Source organism: Anomaloglossus baeobatrachus, chromosome 2 (assembly GCF_048569485.1).
Source record: "Anomaloglossus baeobatrachus isolate aAnoBae1 chromosome 2, aAnoBae1.hap1, whole genome shotgun sequence".
Lineage (NCBI taxonomy): Eukaryota > Metazoa > Chordata > Amphibia > Anura > Aromobatidae > Anomaloglossus > Anomaloglossus baeobatrachus.
The window spans coordinates 730,284,586-730,309,682 of NC_134354.1; the positions used below are offsets into that span (position 1 = coordinate 730,284,586).

At 49.2% G+C, this 25,097-nt stretch overlaps 1 protein-coding gene across 1 annotated transcript in view; it reads right to left on the reverse strand.

The window, feature by feature from the left end:
* WASF3 (WASP family member 3) overlaps nt 1–25,097 on the reverse strand; it is an 85,779-nt gene that overhangs the window by 37,080 nt on the left and 23,602 nt on the right. The window contains exons 2-3 of the mRNA XM_075337373.1: nt 18,568–18,710; nt 13,874–14,008 (exon numbers count right to left, since the gene is read on the reverse strand). Of these exons, the coding sequence (XP_075193488.1) occupies nt 13,874–14,008; nt 18,568–18,700 (268 nt within the window). The 5' untranslated portion in view covers nt 18,701–18,710. The remainder of the gene's footprint in view (nt 1–13,873; nt 14,009–18,567; nt 18,711–25,097) is intronic.

Consider the following 25,097-nt stretch of genomic DNA (forward strand, 5'->3'; position numbering starts at 1 on the left):
TGGCATCCGTGGTGAGAATCACCCAGGACGGAGTCAGGAAGGAGCGCCCTTGGGACAGGGAGAGGGGTCGAAGCCACCACTGAAGAGAGCTCCTGGTCCGTGGCGACAGAGCCACTAACCTCTGTAAGGAGGAAGGCCGCTTGTCCCAACAGCGGAGAATGTCCAGCTGCAGAGGACGCAGATGGAACTGGGCAAAGGGAACCGCCTCCATGGAGGCCACCATTTGACCCAGCACCTGCATCAGGCGCCTGAGGGAATAACGGCGGGGCCTCAGGAGAGAGCGCACCGTTAGCCGGAGAGACTGCTGTTTGATTAAGGGCAACTTCACAAGTGCCGGCAAAGTCTCGAACTGCATCCCTAGGTACGTGAGACTCTGGGTCGGAGTCAGAGTGGATTTGGGAAGATTGACAATCCACCCGAATTTGGCTAGGGTGCCGAGAGTGAGCGAAACACTCCGCTGACAGTCTGCGCTGGATGGACCCTTGACCAGAAGGTCGTCCAGATAAGGAAGCACTGCTAACCCCTGGAGGTGCAGGACCGCAATCACTGCCGCCATGACCTTGGTGAATACCCGAGGGGCCGTGGCTAACCCGAAGGGAAGAGCCACGAATTGGAAATGATCCTCTCCTATCGCAAAACGTAACCAACGCTGATGTGACACTGCGATTGGCACATGTAGATAGGCATCTCTGATGTCGATGGACGCCAGGAAATCCCCTTGGGTCATAGAGGCAATGACTGATCGCAGAGACTCCATGCGAAAATGCCGCACCCGGACATGCTTGTTGAGAAGCTTGAGATCCAGGATGGGCCGGAAGGTACCGTCCTTTTTTGGAACTAGGAAGAGATTTGAGTAAAAACCTCTGAACCGTTCCTGAGCGGGAACTGGGACAATCACTCCGTTTGCCTGCAAGGACGCCACGGCCTGCGAGAAGGCGGCGGCCTTGGAGCAGGGGGGAGTTGAGAGAAAAAATCTGTTTGGCGGGCTGGAAGAGAATTATATCCTGTAGCCGTGAGATATGATGTCTCTCACCCACTGATCGGAGACTTGCTTTAACCAAGCGTCGCCAAAGTGGGAGAGCCTGCCACCGACTAAGGACGTGGCTGGAGCGGGCCGAAAGTCATGAGGAAGCTGCCTTAGTGGCAGAACCTCCTGCGGTCTTCTGCGGACGCGCTTTTGGGCGCCAGTTGGATTTCTGATCCTTGGCTGAGTTAGCGGACGAGGCGGAAGGCTTAGAGGATGACCAGTTGGAGGAACGAAAGGAACGAAACCTCGATTGATTCCTACCCTGGGCGGGTTTCCTGGTCTTGGTTTGTGGCATGGAAGTACTCTTCCCGCCAGTAGCTTCTTTAATGATTTCATCCTGTTCACCAAACAGCCGTGAACCAGCAAAAGGGAGCCCAGCAAGAAACGTCTTGGAAGAAGCATCTGCCTTCCACTCTCGAAGCCACAAAATCCTGCGGATAACAAGAGAATTAGCTGAAGCCACCGCAGTGCGGTGAGCAGCCTCTAGCATGGCAGACATGGCATAAGATGAAAAAGCTGAAGCCTGAGAAGTTAAGGTAACCATCTCAGGCATAGATTCCTTGGTGAGGGAATGCATCTCCTCTAGAGAAGCAGAGATGGCTTTGAGAGCCCACACTGCTGCAAAAGTCGGGGAAAACGCGGCCCCCGCAGCTTCATACACAGATTTGGCTAGAAGGTCAATCTGACGGTCAGTGGAATCCTTAAGTGAGGTGCCGTCAGCCACCGACACAACGGTCCGGGCTGAGAGCCTAGACACCGGAGGGTCTACCTTTGGGGAGTGAGACCACTCCTTGACCACCTCAGGTGGAAATGGAAACCGGTCATCAGAACCACGCTTTGGAAAGCGTTTGTCAGGGCAGGCCCTGGGTTTGGTCACAGCGGTCTGAAAACTGGAGTGGTTAAAGAACACACTCTTTACTCTCTTAGGCGAGGTAAACTGATGTTTTTCTGCCAGAGAGGGTTGCTCCTCTGACACTGGCGGATTGAGATCCAGCACAGAATTAATAGAAGCAATCAAATCACTAAGATCTGAGTCACCCTCAGAGAAATCGAAGGGATACATAGCCTCCGAGCCCCCAGTGAGGGCATCCTCCTCATCTTGAGAGTCAGCTCTTGAGACAGAGCCGTGGGATGGGGAGGGGGAGGAAACCCTGCGCCTTCTCTTAGAAGGACGGGGTCTGGGATCAGATGATGAATCCTCCGTGAGCTCCGATGGACGGAGGTCAGAGGATAGGAATCCTCTGTCAAGAGTATTAGAGGCACCCTGTGAGGGGGGCTGATGCATATTCATCAAAGTCCTGGACAAAAGTCCCATGGACTCAGCAAATGACTGGGATATGGACCTAGAAAAAGGACTCTACCCAGGCCGGGGGTTCAGTCCCAGGTGCAGCAGCAGCCTGAGAGACCACTGGGGGTGAGACTCCAGGCTGTGGCACCGCCAAGTTAGAGCAACCATCACAGTGTGGATAAATGCTCGGCTCAGGCAGCAGGAGCTTACATGCAGTGCATGCAGAATAAAGCTTTGGAGCCTTGCTCCTTGTGTGAGACATGCTGCTGGAGTGGGGGCTTTGCAGAGAATGAACCCCAGGGAGAATATACAGAGGTCCACAACCGGAGACCGGCTGTGGCTTACCAGACCGCTGAGCGCGGTGTTGTGTGCCCTCCAGATCCCAAAGCCCGGTCCCCCAGTCGCAGCACCTCAGCAGAGATGCAGAATGCAGGATGTCCCAGAGCAGAGTGAACTCTGCCTGAGAAACTAGGGGGCGTTCCTATAAAAGAGCGGGAACTGGAGGGCTATAGAGACCTGCAGGGAAGGAGGGACGCCCCAGCAGTGAGGAGTGTCCCTCTTCAGTGTAGAACGGCCGCCGGGAGGAGCCGAACCTGTCCCTCTGCATGAGTGACATGCGAGGGCAGCAAAATGAAACTAGGCCTCCGGCGAAGCCGGGGCCTAAATTTAAGCGGCGAGGCCGACAAGCAGGCACCATCGGCGCGGTTCTCAGGCAAAAGCTAGAGAACCTGCCGGAAAAGTTAAAACAATCACATACAGCATACTCTCCCCTTACAATAAAGAACCGGGACCCCCAACATAAACGTCTCAGGTACTTAGCTGCTGAGACGCAGGGCCATGTCCCTGGGGATGAGTGCTCCGGTCCAACAGAATCCTCAAGGGGCTGTGGATGGAGACCGGACTCCTGCCAGGCATGGAGACCGTGCTGGCTCCCACTTCAAGCCAGAGCCCAGAAGGGATGGTGAAGGAGCGCGGCATGCAAGGCTGCAGCCTTGTAAATCAACCTTAACAACCCCGCCGACACAGTGGGGTGAGAAGGGACATGCCGGGAGTCCAGACATGGACCCGCTTTTCTTCAAACTCTTTCCAAAAGTCAAACAAATCAGATGAGAATGCATGTGTGGATGTATGCCTCCTGACACAAAGCGATAAACTGGCTAGGACTGGCTACCAGGGGGTGTATAAGCTCAGAGGGAGGAGCTACACTTTTAAGTGTAGTACTTTGTGTGTCCTCCGGAGGCAGAAGCTAAACACCCATGGTCTGGGTCTCCCAAAGGAACGATAAAGAAATATGTTTTTATGGTGGCTCCCTGGCTAGCACGGTGCGGCGGCTCCCTGGCTAGCACGGTGCGGCGGCTCCCTGGCTAGCACTGTTTTCCAGCACTGGCGTTTTGGGTTCAAATCCCACCAAAGACAACATCTGTGAAGAGTTTGTATGTTCTCCCTGTGTTTGTGTGGGTTTCCTCCTATACTCCAGACATGCTGATAGGGAGTGTAGATTGTGAGTCTCAGAGAGATGATGTCTAAGCGTCTTAGCATATGATGGCACTATATAAGTAAAATAAGAATTACCAGTCGCTCCATTATCACAAATTTCATTCATTCAATCATCTTCTCGAGAACCAGAAAATGCTCGAGTCCATGGTGACCCACTCTTTCATAGCCTTGGAGTGTGGCCCGCCAATGATTACACATCAGCACAAGTGCGTAGGCTTCACCTACCACCTCACACTCATTCCATCTGCGATTATTTCCTTCTCGCCGTCCTCCCCCAGCTTTCTTTCGGCAACATCCGTCTGGCTTTTGTATATACTGAATGAGCCAGACTTGCCAGCGGGGCTTCTTTCACCTTCTAATTCCATTTCACAGCTTGAAGATTCTCCAGAAAGCTTGCTCACCTTCCTTTCCACAGATGCGAGTCCACCCCGCTGCTAATCTATGATTCGCACTCATGAATTGCTTCTATCGGACACAGACTTCACAGCCAACACCTTTTAGGATTGCCCGCAGGGTACAATGCACAGTCAGAAAATGCCTAGACCATACATATTGTTCTACCTTCTCACAGGCTGAGCCTTCGTTCAATCCATTAATATCAGGGGCGTGAAACCGCTCTCAAATTTACGTCACACTTTCTTCTTTAATTAGTAAGCCCCATTCATCTCAAATCATTGCATTCAACATGGTGGATACTTAAACATTCTGACCAAACAATGAATCATTGAACCTATGGTACCGGAAAAAAGAACACAATCAAAAAAAGCTCTTAAGGTGTCAATGGTCAATGTCTTATTTCCAGGTCTGTACCATGCAAACAATCTCTACAGAGAAGTCGACTACTTGAAATCTAGCACCACCCTTAGGATGCAGATATCCTAAAAGTCTATATCGACCTGCCTTGCAACATGACCTAGGCCAAGAAGTCGAACCAGGAACTCCTCCCGTTTGCAGAAACGGGTGTTGGGATGTTTTCCCCTCCTCACTGCAAGGACACCTGATTTGACTAGGTAAGTGGGGCGGGGGGCGGGGTTGGGGAGTTGTTTCTTATGTAGAGTTCCCAGTCAGCATAGGGAGACTTATAGGCCATGCAATGCTTCTCTGAAAACATAGGGGAGCCTGCGTGCCCCGACGAGTTCTCTGCACAGGAACAAGATTTTGCCTGGCGATGTGGAGGACTTCACCCATTTTATCTACATCGCCGACAAAAATCTTGCGCACAGAACTCGCCAGTTCACTCCGGTGCACCTTTGTTTTCGGCTCTGCCAGCAATTGGGCAGAGCAAAGTGCGCCTGAACGAGCCGGGACACAGACACAAGATTTTGCCCGCCTACGTGGATGGCGCTCAAAGCGTCATCCACGTCAATCAGTACAAGAAGATGGCTTAAGGAGGGACAGGAGGCGCAGATTAGGAAGCCCATTGGAATGGACAATTTACATACAGGGTGGAAGATTTTATAAAAGTATTTGTGGGGTCTACAAGGGGGGGGGGGGTTGTCAGGGGGAGTCCTGCACCTTTACAGAATGCAGCACAGGCGCTGCTTAAGGTGCTAGTTTTAGTTTAAAAGTCCAAAATCTGGTGACAGGTGCCCTTTATATGATCAGAGGAGCATTGGATGGCCTATACCTCCATAGGCCAGCTTGGCACTTTCTACTAGGAGAAACCTTCCCCCTGTGGACCCTGAATATGGAATAGACAAGTGATTGGGTCCCCTGATAATGAAAATGAATATTCACTCCCTTCCCTCACCCACTTTTCTGCACAAGCATCAGTAATTGGAACGTGTGTTAATTGAAAATTAATAATCTCCTCCTACTCCTGCCCACCCTCTGTGCCGGCATCAGAGATTCAGTCAGATTAGCGTGTTACTGCCCGAAGATGGCATCACAATACTTGGACTGGCCAGCAGCTTTTCTGACCTGCGCATGCTAACGTGTGTTACTATGTCTGTCTAAGCACTATGATGCCATCCACGGGCAATAATACAGCAGTCTGACTGAATCACTGATGCCGGCACAGAGGTATGGGCGGGATTATAGGAGAGGGAAGAAGGGAATTTTGTTTACTTACCGTAAATTCCTTTTCTTCTAGCTCCTATTGGGAGACCCAGACAATTGGGTGTATAGCTTCTGCCTCCGGAGGCCACACAAAGTATTACACTTTAAAAAGTGTAACCCCTCCCCTCTGCCTATACACCCTCCCGTGCATCACGGGCTCCTCAGTTTTGGTGCAAAAGCAGGAAGGAGGAAACTTATAAATTGGTCTAAGGTAAATTCAATCCGAAGGATGTTCGGAGAACTGAAGACCATGAACCATAAGAACAAATCAACATGAACAACATGTGTACACAAAGAACAACAGCCCGAAGGGAACAGGGGCGGGTGCTGGGTCTCCCAATAGGAGCTAGAAGAAAAGGAATTTACGGTAAGTAAACAAAATTCCCTTCTTCTTTGTCGCTCCATTGGGAGACCCAGACAATTGGGACGTCCAAAAGCAGTCCCTGGGTGGGTAAAAGAATACCCCAATAAAAAGAGCTGACAACGGCTCCCTCTTACAGGTGGGCAACCGCCGCCTGAAGGACTCGCCTACCTAGGCTGGCATCTGCCGAAGCATAGGTATGCACCTGATAGTGTTTCGTGAAAGTGTGCAGACTCGACCAGGTAGCCGCCTGACACACCTGCTGAGCCGAAGCCTGGTGCCGCAATGCCCAGGATGCACCCACGGCTCTGGTAGAATGGGCTTTCAGCCCTGCAGGAATCGGAAGCCCAGAAGAACGGTAGGCTTCAAGAATCGGTTCCTTGATCCACCGAGCCAAGGTTGACTTGGAAGCCTGCGACCCCTTACGCTGGCCAGCGACAAGGACAAAGAGCGCATCAGAACGGCACAGGGGCGCCGTGCGAGAAATGTAGAGCCGGAGTGCTCTCACTAGATCTAACAAATGCAACTCCTTTTCACATTGGTGAACTGGATGAGGACAAAAAGAAGGTAAGGAGATATCCTGATTGAGATGAAAAGGGGATACCACCTTAGGGAGAAATTCCGGGACCGGACGCAGAACCACCTTATCCTGGTGAAAAACCAGGAAGGGGGCTTTGCATGACAGCGCTGCCAACTCCGACACTCTACGGAGCGATGTGACTGCCACTAGAAAGACCACCTTCTGTGAAAGACGTGAAAGGGAGACATCCCGCAGTGGCTCGAAAGGTGGTTTCTGAAGAGCCTTTAGCACTCTGTTAAGATCCCATGGTTCCAGCGGCCTCTTGTAAGGTGGGACTATGTGGCAAACTCCCTGCAGGAACGTGCGGACTTGCGGAAGCCTGGCTAGACGCTTTTGAAAAAATACGGATAGCGCCGATACTTGTCCCTTGAGAGAGCCGAGAGACAACCCCTTGTCCATTCCGGATTGAAGGAAAGACAGAAAAGTGGGTAAGGCAAACGGCCAGGGGGTAAAACCCTGATCAGAGCACCAGGATAAGAGGATCCTCCAAGTACTATGATAGATCTTGGCGGACGTTGGTTTCCTGGCCTGTCTCATAGTGGCAATGACATCTTGAGATAAGCCTGAGGACGCTAGTAGCCAGGACTCAATGGCCACACAGTCAGGTTGAGGGCCGCAGAATTCAGATGGAAAAATGGCCCTTGAGACAGCAAGTCTGGTCGGTCTGGGAGTGCCCACGGTTGACCCACCGTGAGGTGCCACAGATCCGGGTACCACGACCTCCTCGGCCAGTCTGGAGTGACGAGGATGGCGCGGCGGCAGTCGGACTTGATCTTGCGTAACACTCTGGGCAGCATTGCCAGAGGAGGAAATACATAAGGCAGTCGAAACTGCGACCAATCCTGAACTAATGCGTCCGCCGCCAGAGCTCTGATCTTGAGACCGTGCCATGAATGCCGGGACTTTGTTGTTGTGCCGAGACGCCATGAGGTCGACGTCCGGCGTCCCCCAGCGGCAACAGATCTCTTGAAACACGTCCGGGTGAAGAGACCATTCCCCTGCGTCCATGCCCTGGCGACTGAGAAAGTCTGCTTCCCAGTTTTCTACGCCCGGGATGTGAACTGCGGAGATGGTGGAGGCTGTTGCCTCCGCCCACAGCAGAATCCGCCGAACTTCTTGGAAGGCTTGGCGGCTGCGCGTGCCGCCCTGGTGGTTGATGTACGCGACCGCCGTGGCGTTGTCCGACTGTATGCGGATCTGCCTGCCCTCCAGCCACCGATGGAACGCCTTTAGGGCTAGGTACACTGCCCTTATCTCCAGAACATTGATCTGAAGGGAGGACTCTGTCGGAGTCCAGGTTCCCTGAGCCCTGTGGTGGAGAAAAACCGCTCCCCACCCTGACAGACTCGCGTCCGTCGTGACCACAGCCCAGGATGGGGGCAGGAAGGATTTTCCCTTCGACAGAGAAGTGGGAAGAAGCCACCACTGAAGAGAGGTTTTGGCTGCCAGAGAAAGGGAGACGTTCCTGTCTAGGGACGTCGACCTCCTGTCCCATTTGCGGAGAATGTCCCATTGGAGTGGACGCAGATGAAACTGCGCAAAGGGGACTGCCTCCATCGCTGCCACCATCTTCCCCAGGAAGTGCATGAGGCGCCTCAAGGGGTGTGACTGGGCCCGAAGGAGAGAGTGCACCCCAGCTTGCAGCGAACGCTGTTTGTCCAGCGGAAGCTTGACTATCGCTGAGAGAGTATGAAACTCCATCCCGAGGTAAGTCAGTGATTGGGCCGGAGTCAATTTTGACTTTGGGAAATTGATGATCCACCCGAATCTCTGGAGAGTCTCCAGAGCAACGGCCAGGCTGTGTTGACATGCCACCCGGGAGGGTGCCTTGACCAGGAGATCGTTTAAGTAAGGGATCACCGAGTGGCCCTGAGAGTGCAGGACTGCCACAACGGATGCCATGACCTTGGTGAAGACCCGTGGGGCTGTCGCCAGGCCGAAAGGCAGTGCCACAAACTGAAGGTGTTCGTCCCCAATGGCGAAACGCAGGAAGCGTTGATGCTCTGGTGCGATCGGCACATGGAGATAGGCATCCCTGATGTCGATTGATGCTAGGAAGTCTCCTTGTGACATCGAGGCGATGACAGAGCGGAGGGATTCCATGCGAAACCGTCTGGTTCTCACATGTCTGTTGAGCAATTTGAGGTCCAAAACGGGACGGAATGATCCGTCCTTTTTTGGCACCACGAACAGGTTGGAGTAAAAACCGCGACCCCGTTCCTGAAGGGGAACGGGGATCACAACTCCTTCTGTCTTCAGAGTGTCCACCGCCTGAGCAAGTGCATCGGCTCACTCGGGGGGCGGAGATGTTCTGAAGAAACGAGTCGGAGGACGAGAGCAGAACTCTATCCTGTAACCGTGAGACAGAATGTCTCTCACCCATCGGTCTTGGACATGTGGCCACCAGGCGTCGCCAAAGCGGGAGAGTCTGCCACCGACCGAGGATGCGGTTTGTGGAGGCCGAAAGTCATGAGGAGGCCGCCTTGGAGACGGTGCCTCCGGCGGTCTTTGGAGGACGTGACTTAGACCGCCATGCAGAAGAGTTCCTCTGGCTCTTCTGTGGCCTGTTGGACGAGGATGATTGGGATCTGGCTGAGGGCCGAAAGGACCGAAACCTCGTCTGAATTTTCCGTTGCTGAGGTCTTTTTGGCTTGGATTGGGGTAAGGACGAGTCCTTTCCCTTAGATTGCTTAATAATTTCATCCAATTGCTCGCCAAACAATCGGTCGCCAGAAAAAGGCAAACCGGTCAAGAACTTCTTGGAAGCAGAGTCTGCCTTCCATTCGCGCAGCCACATGGCCCTGCGGACTGCCACCGAATTGGCGGATGCTACCGCTGTACGGCTAGCAGAGTCCAGGACGGCGTTCATGGCGTAGGACGAAAAAGCCGACGCCTGTGAAGTCAAAGACGCTACTTGCGGAGCAGAGGTACGTGTGACCGCATTAATCTCAGACAAGCTGAGATAGCTTGGAGTGCCCACACGGCTGCAAAGGCCGGGGCGAAAGACGCGCCTGTGGCTTCAAAGATGGATTTCATTAGGAGCTCTATCTGCCTGTCAGTGGCATCCTTGAGCGATGAACCGTCAGCCACTGCTACTACGGATCTAGCCGCCAGTCTAGAGACTGGAGGATCCACCTTGGGACATTGAGCCCAACCCTTGACTACGTCAGAGGGGAAGGGGTAACGTGTGTCATTAAGGCGCTTAGAAAAGCGCTTGTCCGGAAAAGCTCTGTGCTTCTGGACAGCATCTCTGAAGTTAGAGTGATCGAAAAAAGCACTCTGTGTACGTTTGGGAAACCTAAACTGGTGTTTCTCCTGCTGTGAAGCCGACTCCTCCACAGGTAGAGGTGGGGGAGATAGATCTAGCACCTGGTTGATTGACGCTATAAGGTCATTTACTATGGCGTCCCCTTCAGGTGTATCAAGATTGAGAGCAACGTCAGGGTCAGAGCCCTGGGCTGCGACCTCTGCCTCATCCTCCAGAGAGTCCTCAAGCTGAGACCCCGAACAGCGTGATGAAGTCGGGGAAGATTCCCAGCGAGCCAGCTTAGCTGGTCTGGGACTGCGGTCCGTGCCGGAGTCCTCCACGTGATATCTAGGGCCCACCCCAGGAGCATGCTGCGGCGCAGACCGAGAGGGGCCTGGGGACGATGACCCCGCAGTGCCCGGGGCATGTGTAAGGGCCGGTCTGGACTATAAGGCTTCTAGTATCTTAGCAGACCATTTGTCCATAGACTGAGCCATGGATTGTGAAAGTGACTCAGAGTTTCTCAGCTAAAACTGCAAACTCTGTCCCTGCCGCCTGGACAGGGGAGGCCGGTGGTTCTACCTGGGCCGAGGGTCCCACCAGTGCCCGAGGCTCCGGCTGAGCGAGTGCCACAGGGCCCGAGCATTGCTTACAGTGAGGGTAGGTGGAACCTGCAGGTAGCATAGCCGCACAAGAGGTACAGGTTGCAAAATAACCCTGTGTCTTGGCACCCTTGCTCCTTGTGACCGACATGCTGTTCTCTCCTAGGAGAGTAATCACTGAGGGTATATAGCCAAAGGCTAAACACTGCGGCCGAACCTAGAAAATGTATACAAATATAATATATATATATATATATATATATATACAGTTCGGCACCCTAGGGGAACCAGCACCGTGTGACCGGTGTGGCTTACCGACCGCCCAGAGCGGTGTGTGTCCACCAAATTCCCAGCCTTGGGTCTCCCAGATCTGCAGCCAGAAGTCCTCCACCGGCAGAATGTGATTAAAACATGGCTGCCAGCGTCCTAAGGGGAGGAGGGAGCCGTGGGCGTGATCAATAAAGTGCGGGAATCTGGTGCCCCAGAGTGATGAGTGAGGGGGGAGGAGGACACTAAAGTATGCTCCAGCCCTCACAGTCGGCGTCAGGCCGATCATCCCGCCCTTACCCCTGACTGGCAGGCCCGGGGGCGGGAGTTTAATGCACTAGGCCGCAAAAGCCGGGGACTAAATTTAATACCGCGGCCGGCAAGCAGGCGTGGTCGGCGCGGTAGTCCCGATCTGACACAAAAAACAGCAGCCGCTGCAGCGTCTGAGACCAAGTGCTCCATGCACCGTCCCCAAGGGGACACAGAGTACCTTTATGATGCAGGGCCTGTCCCTGATGATACTCAGTCTCCTGTCCGCCAGAATCCCACAGGGGCTGCGGAGGGAGCCCGGTCCCAGTGCCTGGATGACCGGTTAGGATCCCACTTCTCCCAGAGCCTCTAAGGGATGGGGAAGGAAAACGGCATGTGGCTCCAGCCTTTGTACCCGCAATGGGTACCTCAACCTTAACAGCACCGCCGACATTAGTGGGGTGAGAAGGGAGCATGCCGGGGGGCCCTGGGGCCCTCTTTTCTTCCATCCGATATAATCAGCTGCTGCTGCTGACTAAAATGTGGAGCTTGAGTGAATGTGTGCCTCCTTCAACACAAAGCATAAAAACTGAGGAGCCCGTGATGCACGGGGGGGTGTATAGGCAGAGGGGAGGGGTTACACTTTTTAAAGTGTAATACTTTGTGTGGCCTCCGGAGGCAGAAGCTATACACCCAATTGTCTGGGTCTCCCAATGGAGCGACAAAGAAAGGGTGAATAGTAATTTGCCATTAACACACGTTCCAATCAATCACTGACGCCGCTGCAGAGGGGAGGGCGGGATTATGGGCAGGGGAAGGGGATGAATATCTACCTGCCATTAACATAAGTTTCAATCATAAACGCTGGTGCACAGGGATGTGCGGGTGAAGAAGTGAATATTAATTTTCCATCAAATAGCCAAAATGTTATTATAAACTTCCGGGGCTTCCAGCAACATAACGGGGCAACGTACACCAATACAAGTCACATCCTCAAAGGGCTGCTGAAGCCCTATTCAGGCTAGTTATAGTCCTTCCTCCCAGCTGTCCTTCTTCCCCCTGTAATAACAGACAGAGAAAGGACAGGCAGGCAAACAGGGGCGGGAATAACTAGCAAAACCCAACCCACCTATTAGATATTCTGCAGCACCTATCATATTCCGTGGCCTATATTTCAGAAACTATACATCCGATCTCACAACTAAAGATATGTATAGAATCAGCATGATAGCACCAGTATAGCACTGGCTTTAGTTTATGTATGAAAATCCAGGTGGCTGGTTCCCTTTAAGCCACAAAGGTTAAAAATAGACTTAAAATAAATTTGCACTATAACCATGACTGTAATGATTACGAGGGCTCTAGAGAAGCTCCTAAAATGTATATGGGCTATAAAGGTTAGATGATTTCCATGTATGTACCAAACAGAAGGGCACTAGAGAAGAAAATGGAGATAGCAACTGCAGTCATAGAGCTTGCCCAGTTTTAAAGGGAACCTGTCACCACTTTTTTGGCGTATAAGCTCCGGCCACCACCACCGGGCTCTTATATACAGCATTCTAACATGCTGTATATAAGAGCTCAGGCCACTGTGAGAACATAAACACTTTATAATACTTACCTAACAGTCGTGCGGTTGGCCTTATGGGCATCTCCATTGTCCAGTGCCGGCGCCTCCTCTTTCGGCCATCTTCCTCCTTTTTCTGAAGCCTGTTGTGCATGTCGCGTCTACGTCATACACACACTCGACGGTCCTGCGCAAGCGCACCACAATACTTTGATCTGCCCTGCTCAGGACCTGAATGCCGGTGAGTGTGTATGACGTCGGACGAGTCATGCACCGCGGCTAGAGGAGAACAAAGATGGCTAAAAGATGCAGCACCAGCACCGGACAACAGAGACGCCCATATGGCCAACCGAGCAACCGTTAGGCAAGTATTAAAGTGTTTTTTATGTTCTCACAGCGGCCTGGGCTCTTATATACAGCATGTTAGAATGCTGTATATAAGAGCCCGGTGGTGGTGGCCGCAGCTTATAGGCCAAAAAAGTGATAAAAGTATAATCGCTAAACATTTGCCCTTTGGGGGTCCCAGAGATCCAGAGAATGAGCCCAGTTACTTGGCTTCTGCTCATTGTTGACTTCTGACCAGTAAAATTGTGACCTACTACTAGGCGGTACCTCGGGATCAGTACAAAATCATGTAAAGTAATGCAGGGCATGTAAATTATATGTATAGATAAGCTGTAAAACCGCTCGGAGGTGAACTTGCCCTTTAAAACAAAAAAACACAGCGGGTATTTAAAGAGAAACAATGCAAATTATTAGTAATATGTGCAGGCCCCAGGCTGACCGGGCACGGAGCAATCTATGTGCACAACCCCCAACATTTTGCATTTATGTGGACCACAGTGTAAGAGACATGGACTGAACGATGTAACGGCCATAATACTGAGTGTAATGTGCGGGGGGGAAGCCGGGCTGCTCAGAATTGGTCTGATCAAGTTTTCACACAAATCCTGGAGATACGGTAAGATACAATATGTTGTGAACCAATTAACATTTGATGTAGCGACGGCAGGCTCCGCTTCCTAGGAGGACGGTGGCGATCCCCTGCTAGGAGGCAGCTGCCGCCGGGTAATTAATAGCATTTGTGTGTAATGCACTTCCAATAGAGCGGCTTTTGTGCCGTCACCCACCCTCTTCCACCGTCGAATCCAGCTGGGTGACTTTGACAGCGAGCCGATCGATTCTGTCTTGAAGAGAATTTGCTCTGATGTAGAAAGTGTTTGCCTCATTAAACAACTCGCCAAATATGTCTTCTGCATGTTTGCCTGCCAAAAGAGAGGAAATATGTCAACACGCGCTGGCGAGGAAAGCCGATCCGACTGCTCATACACGAGGCCTACCCCTCCCCAAACACAACTCGTCTGATTTCACTGCAGACCGGGGGAACTTACTGACCGATCAATGGAATGGACCAACACACAGGAGCCCGGCACATAAGTCAGGCTTATTTTTCAGCATTTAAAAATATTTAAAAAAAAAAAAAAAAGTCCTACACATTTGTACACCAGATCACTGCCATTGCTGGTTACTGGCAGCCTCCGCCATTCTCCTCTTCTGGTGGAGACAACCCCAAATTCCACCTGAGCCGGAGGACAGAGCTAGGAGGCCGCTTCTTCTGGCTCAGACAGCACATGACTGCTGCAGCCAAATCAGTGTCTGCTAACTGGCTGCAGCGGTCACGTGATTATCCCTGCTGGAAATAGTGAGGACCAGTGAAAGGAGGAGGTCCGGCAGGCAAGCAGGGTTTTGTTTCTTTTTTGCTTTTATTATCAGACCACTGCTGGCTTATTTCTAAACAAATAAAAATTCGTTGAGATACTGTATATATATACACACGCACACATACACACACACACACACACGTGTGGCCACGGGCTATATTTGGGCCTTTGGCTGATCCTGTCCGTTCTACAGCACAATATTTGTGTGGGGACATCATGTTACGTAAAGGGGTGTTGTGGGGTCTATCAGCCTGTGTGCAGGGGGGGCTGTGTGGGGGGGTCCTGCATACTGCGTGCGGAAGGGGGGCGGCTGTGTATGGGATCCTGTGTGTGGGGGGGGGGGGGCGGTGTGTGGGGCCCTGCATGCTGCATGCAGAGGGGCGGCTGTGTGTGGGGTCCTGCATGCTGCATGTGGGGGGGGGCTGTGTGTGGGGTCCTGCATGCTGCATGTGGGGGGGGCTGCATGCTGCGTGTGGGGGGGGGGCTGTATGTGGGGTCCTGCATGCTGCGTGTGGGGGGGGCTGTGTGTGGGGTCCTGCATGCTGCGTGTGGGGGGGCGGCTGTGTGTGGAGTCTTGCACGCTGCGTGCAGAGAGACGGCTCTGTATGGGGTCCCACAGGCTGCGTGCGGGGGAGGGGGGCTGTGTATGGTCCTGCATGCTGCGTGCAGAGGGGCTATGGGGTGCTTCATGCTGCGTGCAAAGGGGCTGTAGGGGAGCATAATACTGTGCAGGGGAAGCTGTTGGCCAAGGGCTGAATAACAGGACTACAAGATTTATAAAAAAGCAGTAAATTATATGGTGTTAATTAGCTGCTACTGGTAAGAATACACAGTGCAATAAGCCCCATTGTAGCACACATTGGCAGTAGCAGTGAGTCAGCAGACTTAATTCTGCTCAATACTAAGTCATAAAAATCAATATTAATATTGAGCAGAATTAATTTCAGCCTATTGGCTCGGTCTCCACATATGGTCCCTCGGGAAAATGAACTGCCCCCCTCCCCGATCCTCCTGGAAATGCAGGACCACATTGACAGCTGGGTTTCCGCATAACAGTCATAACAATTCCTTTATACACAGGGAGTTACAGTCCGAGTAGTGCTGACCGCGTCCAATGGTGGGAAACAGCCTGAACAGGAGACATCATGCTGCTCTCAGAGGGGGTACCAAAAACCAGCTGACAGATTCCCTTTCGGTGCAATAAATGTGCAGGAAAAAAAAAAAAAGAAAAAAATCCGGACATTGTTTTTTGGGTTTTGTTTTTGCTAAATTCATCATGCATATGTATGACCAACACAATTCCACAGGTCAGTTGATTACGGTCATAAAATATTTTTAAAAACAGGACAGTTGTGGGATAAACAAAAAAAAAAAAAATTGAAATCTGTTTTAAAGAAATAAAAGAAGTGTAACTTTAGTTTTAATAAATATAAATATAAATATAAATATATATATATATATATATTTTTTTTACACACATACAAATATAAAATTATATTTTATTATTATATATATATATATATATATAATTTATTATAATAATAATATAATATAATTTTATATTTGTATGTGTGTAAAAAATAAATAAATAAATAAATAAATATATATATATATATATATATATATATATATTTATTATAATAATAATATAATTTTATATTTGTATGTGTGTAATAAAAAATAAATTATATATATATATATATATATATTTATTTTTTTTTCCTGTTAATGGAGCTTGTGAAGGCTTGATTTTTTTTTATGCCCTGACCTTTTTATTGCTATTGCTTTTATTGCACTTTTTGGAAAGTATGGCAAAAAAGAAAAAAAAAAAAATTGGCAATTCTGTCGGTCCGATAATTTATTTTTTTTTCTACTCGTCATCGTCTAATCTACTATTTAAATAATTTACTTTGACAGATCACACTACTTGGATTTTTTTTTTTTATACCGTATTTTTCAGACCATAAGACGCACTTTTTTCCCCCAAATGTTGGGGGAAAGTTGGGGGTGCGTCTTATGGTCTGACTGTGGCTGCGGGGAATGAGGTGCTGCGGTGGAGCGGGTCATTGGGGGCACGAGCAGGCTATAGCAGCCTGCTGTGACCAAGTGGACCCGCTCATTACATATGCACGCCCATCCTCCCGCCCATTTCTCAGTGCAGAAGCCGGCGCTGACAGGTGGGCGGGAGGACGAGCGGGGACGCGCGCATAGTAAAGAGCCGGTCCGCATGATCACCCCTGGCAATTACAGCCTGGAGTGATCATGTGCGGCTGTATTCACTGCCCCCCGCGCGTCGTCGTCGGCGGCAGCAGCAGCGTGGGGTGCAGTGAATCAGTACACTCACCCGTCCCAGTGTGTGGAGCCGCCCCCCTGCTGCACGCGATGTCTTCCTGTCTCTGCCGGTCAGCTGATCTGTGCTGGTCAGCTGATCGGCACAGACAGGAAGACATTGCGTGCAGCAGGGGGGCGGCTCCACACACACAGGTCAGTGGTGCAGAGAGGAAGATGATCGGTGCTGGAGGGAGTGAGGAAAAGGTGAGTATAAACGTTTGTTTTTTTCTCTGTGCTATAGGATACAGGCCATATACCAGGATGGTATATGAGCACGATGGGGGCATATAGCAGGATGGGAGTATATGAGCAGGAGGGATGGGGGGTATATGAACAGGATGGGGGGGTATATGAACAGGATGGGGGGTATATGAACAGGATGGGGGGTATATGAACAGGATGGGGGGTATATGAACAGGATGGGGGTATATGAACAGGATGGGGGTATATGAGCAGGATGGGGGTATATGAGCAGGATGGGGGTATATGAACAGGATGGGGAAATATGAATAGGATGGGGGTATATGAACAGGATGGGGGAATATGAGCAGGATGCTGGTATATGAGCAGGATGGGGGGTATATGAGCAGGATGGGGGTTTATAGCAGGATCATATACAAGGCAGGAGTATCATTAGCAGGATGGGGTACCTTAGTAGAGAATTTGGGGACATTACCCCCATAACAGTGTCAGCAGCAGATCCTCGCCCCATAACAGTGTGTCATGACCACATTTTTTTGCTTAAAGTTTTATTTTCCTATTTTCCTCCTCTAAAACCAGGGTGCGTCTTATAGTCCTGTGCGTCTTATAGTCCGAAAAATACGGTAATTTTTTGCTTATTTTTAAGGTGGGGGGGGAAGGATATAAATTTGTTTATATTTTTAAAAACTTTTTTTAAAATATATTTGCCTTGATTTTTAAGCCCTACCCCAATGGAACCTTCAAACATTTGATCGCTTATACTGTATATATCCATACCACAGTATGACAGTATAAAAAGAAATAGGGGTCTGCTACAAAGACTAGTCTGTGGATGAGCTTCACAGGAATATTAAATTATGGGGGCATTTAGCAAGACCCCCCCCTGCTACATGGTACCCAATCAGTGATTCTGTTCCTGGGGCCAATGGTAGCCAGCTCACGCATGCACCGACAATGGCATTTTTTTCAATGTTGCCATCATAGATAGACAGTGGTGTTTAAATGGTTAACCTGCAGCGTTTGGAGCTCCTGACTCTGCAGATACAGGCAGACGCCGGCTATGTAACAACTCCTGAGTCCACTTCATGTTCATTTAGTGACCAATGGCAAAAATGTACCTTGTAAGCAGTAAAACTGAATAGGTCTCTAGATTTCACCATACAGACTGCATACATTATTAAACACTTCTCAAAGACCTGACGTGCCTGGTGTACTAACTGTGTAAATCCATATCAGAATAACTATGATCGTAATGTTATTTCATGACTCCAGCTAATGAGTGACAGCTCATGATTTCCTCGTATTCAGTGTCTGACCAACCAGCCTGACAGCTGCAGCTTGTACTGAGCACTGCAAGATCTCCGCAGGGAGGAGGGACACTGAGGAGCCATCAGACTAGGTGAGTGTAAACAAAGTAGAAATGATCAAAAATTATTTTACAGCATGTATTTTTCAAAGTAAGCACATCAGGTCTAAGGTTTAGTTAATGTATGCAAGAAGTATTGTGAAATCTGGTGACGGATCTGCTGTATTTAGATCGCCTGTGACATTCTGCAGTGCACAGTTCATACTTAGGCTGCTTAGTTGTCGGATGATGGCGGCAAGTGTATTATTGGTCACGCATTCCAGCTCACTGGTGATCCCATCTGGCACGGTGCCCCGGCAGAGGTGCCTGGGTTCGATGTTCCTCTTGACCAGCGGCATGGCTTAGCAACTATAGGAGTGAAAAATAAAAAGTATGGAGGGTAAATAACATTAAACGGATTATCAGCACGTGGGATTTAACAGGTTAAACTGATGCAATCAAAAACTTACAGGAACCAAGAGTCCTCATGATCTGCTTTAAAGGGAGCCAACCTCCAGGTTTTTGCTATGAAATCTGAGAGCAGCACGAGACCCGGATTCCAGTGATGTTCCATTTACTGGTTTGCTTGCTCTTATTTTGATACAGTTTTCTCTCCTGCGGATCAAGCAGTGCTCAGAATGCTGAGCTATGTATATCCCCGCCCACACCACTGATTGGAAGATCTCTGTGCACACTGTGCATAGGCAGAAAGCTTCCAATCAGTGGTGGAGGCGTGTTCTACAGAACAGTTGACTGGGATGCACAAGACACCTAGTACTCTAGGGATAATCTCCTGCCGACAAAACACTGGATTTTATTGAAATAGCAAAACAACCTAGTGATACATTGCTGGAATCAGGTTCCCTTTTCCTACATTGTGCTGCTCTCAGATTATATAGCAAATAGCTGCTGACAGATTCTCTTAAATGTGAGATAGCCTGAACTACAAGGAGCATAAATCTGACCGATTTGGAGTCCAAAATTAAAACCTGTATCTTTCATTTGTCTCCTGAACCAGAGAGCAATAGGCAGTAGAGGAATCAATCATAGTTTGCCTCCCAACAACTAGGGGCACATCACAGTTTGGGAGGTATCGGGGGTAGTAGCTGCCCCTGGAGGACAATGATCACACACCAGGCTTACAGGCAAAAGCAAAATAAGTGTATACAGTACTTCCCTCACCGATCAGTGCCGGTCCCACAATGCTAAACCCGTGGTGATTAGCCTGCAGCGGGGTCTATGATGTGACGGCAGCCCGGCGGGTATTAGCCACTTCGCGGACACTTGTTCCATATGATGGGAAGACTCGCTGCTACTATTAGGAACAATGTGGAAATGTGGAATCAGACGTTTACTATAAATGCTTTTGTTTTCCTATTTTATGCAAAAATAAAGAAAAACCCTTGTCTTATAGATTTCAAACACCTCTGTACAGAGCATCTGTGAGTAGGATCAGCCCTGCTAATCCGGCTGTATGGGCAGCAGGTCGTAGGAAGGTGAACCTGGCACGGATCTACAGCTCATTTGTTTACAAGAAAAATGTGGATTTCTCAGAAACCATCTGATCACAGCTGGGAATCATTTGCTGCAACGTTCTATGACGTGCATGTCTAAATAGGCGGCCGAGGCGGGGCGGGGGGGGGGGGGGGGTGATTGGCCCCCAAACTATGTAAAATACCTAAAATAAACGGAGCAGGTACTCTCCACCTCTGAGGGTCTAGAGCTCGTTCCCACAGTACCACCCATCCTGAAGATTTGGCTGCAGCGATGACGTCCCGTCAATAGCGCATGTCATTGCGCCTTGTCGGTCAGAGCTCAGCGGATGGGCCGAGGTCGGCAGGATGGGCCATTGAACTTCACCAACAACTAAAGCAGTGAGGCACTGTGAACATCCGCAGCTTAAACACCAAAAACAAAGCTGCAGGAGCCAGCGCTGGACCCACAGAGGGCGAGTACCTGCTATGTCTATTTTAGGTAAAGTACACAATTTCAGGCGGCTTTCACACTACATTTTTTTTTTTTAACATGCGTCCTGAACGTTTAACGTAAAAAACGGACCCAGAGCAAGTGCGTTTTCATTTCAATGCATTTGCAATGGACTCGCGTCAACATGCGTCCACCTGCGTTTGCGTGCGTTATAGTGAGGATCCAGCGACTTGCAGTTTTTTAACTTTTTTCAAAAACAATACTTGTAGTGTTTTTGAGCTGCGTCCAAATACTGCAAATTGCTGGATCCTGACTATACTGCACGCAAACGCAGGTGAACGCTGGCATGCTGATAGACAGGATCCTGCTTGCTCTACTGAGCATGCCCAGAAACCAGCCTGGCGTGATCAGTCTACCTCTCTCCCCCTCCCTCTCTCCCCCTCCTGAGAGCGGCGGACGCTGGTAACCAAGGTAAATATCAGGTATCCAAGCAAAGCACTTCGCTTAGTTACCCGATGTTTACCTTGGTTACCAGCGTCTGCAGCTGTCAGATGCCGGCTCCCAGTCTATCACGTTCAGTTCCCCTCACTCCCGATCACATGACTCTAATGCCCGCTCAAACTTCTTCAAGTGGCAGATTCCTGCAAAATAACACGTGTTTGCATGCGTTTTTCTTTGTAAAAACAGGATCCACTTTTACAGCAAAAAAATGTTCATGACGCATGTTAAACAAACGTAGTGTGAAAGCAGCCTAAGGCTGTGTAAACACGTTGCAATTTTTGCTTGCAAATTTGTCACAAGACTGCAAGCAAATCCTGATGCCAGCAAAGTCACTGAGAATCCTGAAGTCTCGCGCAGACTGAATTTTCACCTTGCAGATACAGTATAGTGCAGAAAATCTGCAGCATGTCAATGTTTTCTGCGGTTTTTACCCATTGACTTGAAAATGGGCATTTTTGCTGCTGCGTTTTTTCTGCCAAGTGATATGAAAATGGTGCAGTTAATTTATGCAACGTGGGTACATAGCATTACAGTAAAGGATCCAGAGCTAACCACATATGGGGGCCTTTTCATCCATGGAGGGGCTCACTCACAATATTGTGTAAGAACTCTGCCATGAATAAGGAATCATGCCTAGACATCCTAACACAGCAGCTCCTCCCCACCACCCAGGAGTAATTTGGGGATATACATTGCTTCTTCCAGCATGAAAGAGACCATGTCACAAGGCAAAAGTGATAACAGAGTGGCTCGGTGAACAAAACCTCAAAAGTGTGTCCAAGGCCAGGAAACTACCCAGATCTCAACCCCATTGAAAATATATGGTTTGAGGCAGCGGCTTCCTAAAGTCAGTCAAGTGAGGCAGTGACCCAGGATCTTGTTCACACCAAGTGTTACAGAGCTGGAAACCGAGAAAGCAGCCGGTTCACATGTATGCGGTCCTATAAATGCCCCAGCACTGCTGTAGAAATCTCGAGTGCAGGGGTCCGCATACAATGTCCAGGTCTCTCAGTACTGGCCTGTGTTGCTTCCCACATCACCTGCTGCTCCAGCAGCCTGGACCCCAACAGAGACACACGTTGCAGTGCACTGCAGGATTAAATGCAATTCCCCAGACATGAGCTTGTTGCAAGACCTGGACTGGAGGGAGAGGTCCATCCCTCTGCCAGACTTACAGATCTCACCAAAAATAAAAGCCCTAACAGGTTTATTTAAACAAAATACTTGGTCAAATAGCTTGATCAAGTTCACACTCTTCTCTTGTGTTGCACTCACATTCCAGCGGGTCTCACAAGGTCTGCAAACACATTCTGGGGGAAACATACCGACCTTCATATATGACACCTGTCACTGCCCCTCAGTGGTCAATCCTTAAAAAGCAGGACAAATAAACACACAAGTTGTGAGACTCCAAGCACTGATGAGACAAGAATGTCATCTGTCAGGATTTGGCCCAGAATCCAATATCCAACTGTCAAGGAGAAGGTCAGAAGTCTTGTAGGAAAAAAAGTGGCAACTGAACATTGACTCTTTCCATAAACTTCATGTATTGGGCAATAAAAGTTTAAACGGGAACCTGTCAGGTCATCCAGGCTGCGCAAACACGGGCCTCCGCCAATCCTAGTGTTGCTCTGATGGCCGGGCGGGGGATGTAACAGTCCATGGCCAAGATGACCAAAGAGCAGGGAAAAAAAAAAACCACCATCAGAAGTCATGGCACAGCTCTCTAGACCAGTGGTGGAATTTATGATATACATTAAACCCCACACCTCAATTTTAGTAATGTATCCTTAAGGGGTTTTCCACCTTTAGAAAAAGTTAAGCTTGACCAGTGACGTCAAATCAAAAGTTAACATCACCGCTGCAGTCAATCATTGAGCGCAGTGGTTCTGCCAAAGTAGACTGCGGAGCTCAGTGATTAGCTGCAGCGGTGATGTGAGCGGTCAACATGATGTCACAGTAGCAGCATCTGTCTGTTTTTTCCAATTAGACAAATTGTTTGGGGTCAACTTTTCGTCCTGTAAGACCATTTTTCCTTCTTAAAGAATAACAGTCCCACAGAAGTTCTTACCTATAAACAGACTGAATAATGGCGGATGTTCAGTTCCCTAGTGCACACATTTGGCATTTCCACCTTCCCCGGCCTTTGCCACAATCCTGTAGGTTAGCGGAGTATGGTTTGCAAAAAGCCTTCCCGCGTCTGCACCTCCTCCAAACGAGATTAAAGTATTAGGAAAAGACGCTGACGCGTTAATCCTCGTCTTGAAGACATTCCTAGTGAACTTCTAGAGACCCCCTTGTGAACCATCTGGATCTGTAGAGGACGCTCACTGCGCACACTTCTATACCAGCTGTCTTTGATACCAAGTAGTTAAGACATAAATGGCTTTATTGGGATAAAATAAAAAAAGCTCGACTAATTCCAATCAAGTCATCGTCAAAAAAAAGTGGGGCTAATAATAATTACTGTACTTAGTGAAGATTACAAGACAATGGCCGATAAGAGCTGCGGAATCATGAATACTGCAGAGCCTTCTGCTTCAAGAGAAATTCACAAGGTCTTTGAGACGGAGTCACCTGAATTGGTTTCGAGATACTTGTAATTCAAGATTTCCAAAATTATAATATATATCATTATATAATATATATATTATTATATCACTGGGACACGAGATATACACTACTCACAAGACGTTCGGGATATTTGGGCTTCAGGTGACTATTTCAGGATGATCCTAAAATGCCCTCTAACCTTTTCAGGTGAACTTGATGTGACCTTCTCTAATCTTCTGACTGCACATGTCCAAGTGTTCAGTGTTTCAGGAGTTTTCGCACATCTTGCTGTTCTCTAACAAGGAGCTGAATGGTAAAAGTTCACAACAGGTGTTTGATCCATGAATAGCCCAATAAATTTGGGGTTTAATTCGAATTGGTATTAAACAGTCGTCCTCATCGTGCTGTTCACATTTTAACATCATGAGACTAAGATGAGACCTAACAATAGATCAGCAGTATCGCGCCATTGCGAGGCTTCAAGCAGGATATTCTCAGATTGAAGTGGCCACTGAGCTTAGAGTGTCACCAGCAGGTTGTAACAGAGATGCAGAGAGACTGAAAGGCAGAGAAGTGGACGTCCTTTGGCCACATCCCACACTGATGACAGCTTCATTGTGAATAATGCCCTTTGGAACTGGATGATGAATGCCACACAACTCCAGGTTCATTTAAGGGAGCCGAGAGGCACCCAAGTTTCACCTCAGACGATTCAATACAGAGTACATCAGCCTGGTCTGCGTTCTAGACAACCTGCAAGGCACTGACCACACCAATAGGCACAGGGAGCATCTACACTGGACGAGGGGCCAGTGGCCTCAGTGCTGTTCACTGTACATTCACACTGACCAGAAATGATAGCCACCAACGATATTGGAGACATGAAGTAGAGACCTAAGTATCAGCCACAGTTGTCACCAAATGAGCCTTTGGTGGTGGTGATGTTAAAGTGTGGGCAGATGTGTCTAGTCAATACAGAACTGCCCTACACTGTCTGAATGGTGCAGTGACCGCCCCTACTACTGGAATAACATCATTAATCCAGCCATTATGCCTCTGCATGAACAACACTGGTCTAATTTCATCTTCATGGATGACAATGCTCCAGCTCATTGAGTTTGCATCATTAGGGAACGGCTGCTGGAGACTGGGGCACTTCAAATAGAGCTGCTGCACTTTCTCCAGACTTGAACCCCATAGAAAACCTATGGGATCAGCTGAGTCGCTGTGTAGAGGTCGTAACGCTGTACCCCAGAACCTCAATGACCTGAGGCCTGCCCTTCAAGAAGAGTGGGATGCCGGCCTCCGCAGACAATAACTCCACTTGTGACCAGCAGGAGGCATCGTCCGCTGTATTTGATGCTGAAGGCCACATGACAAGTTATAGAGGCATTGACTTTTTGAATTATACCCACCACCGTGGTTGTCTTTTACGTCAATAAATTGTTTGCGATGAGGAAATCACCATTGCTGCTTCTATTTAAATGCCCGACTGTCATAATAAAATATCACTGTAGAGGGAACTTTTTAGGTTTTACATAAGTTTCACTTTACAGCCAAATATCCCTAACTTTTTGTAAGTAGTGAATGTCTGATAGATGTGTGTCTAGAAGAAAAGGGCAATACCTGAGCATCGGGGCGAAGAATGGATGGAAATATGGCGGTGCACATGGAAGCCAATTAGCAGAGGAGGGAGCCCACGTACTGGACGTTTATGGCATTCTGTGGACTGTCCAAAAAAAATGCAAAATAGAAATACCCTATCATTAGTGATGT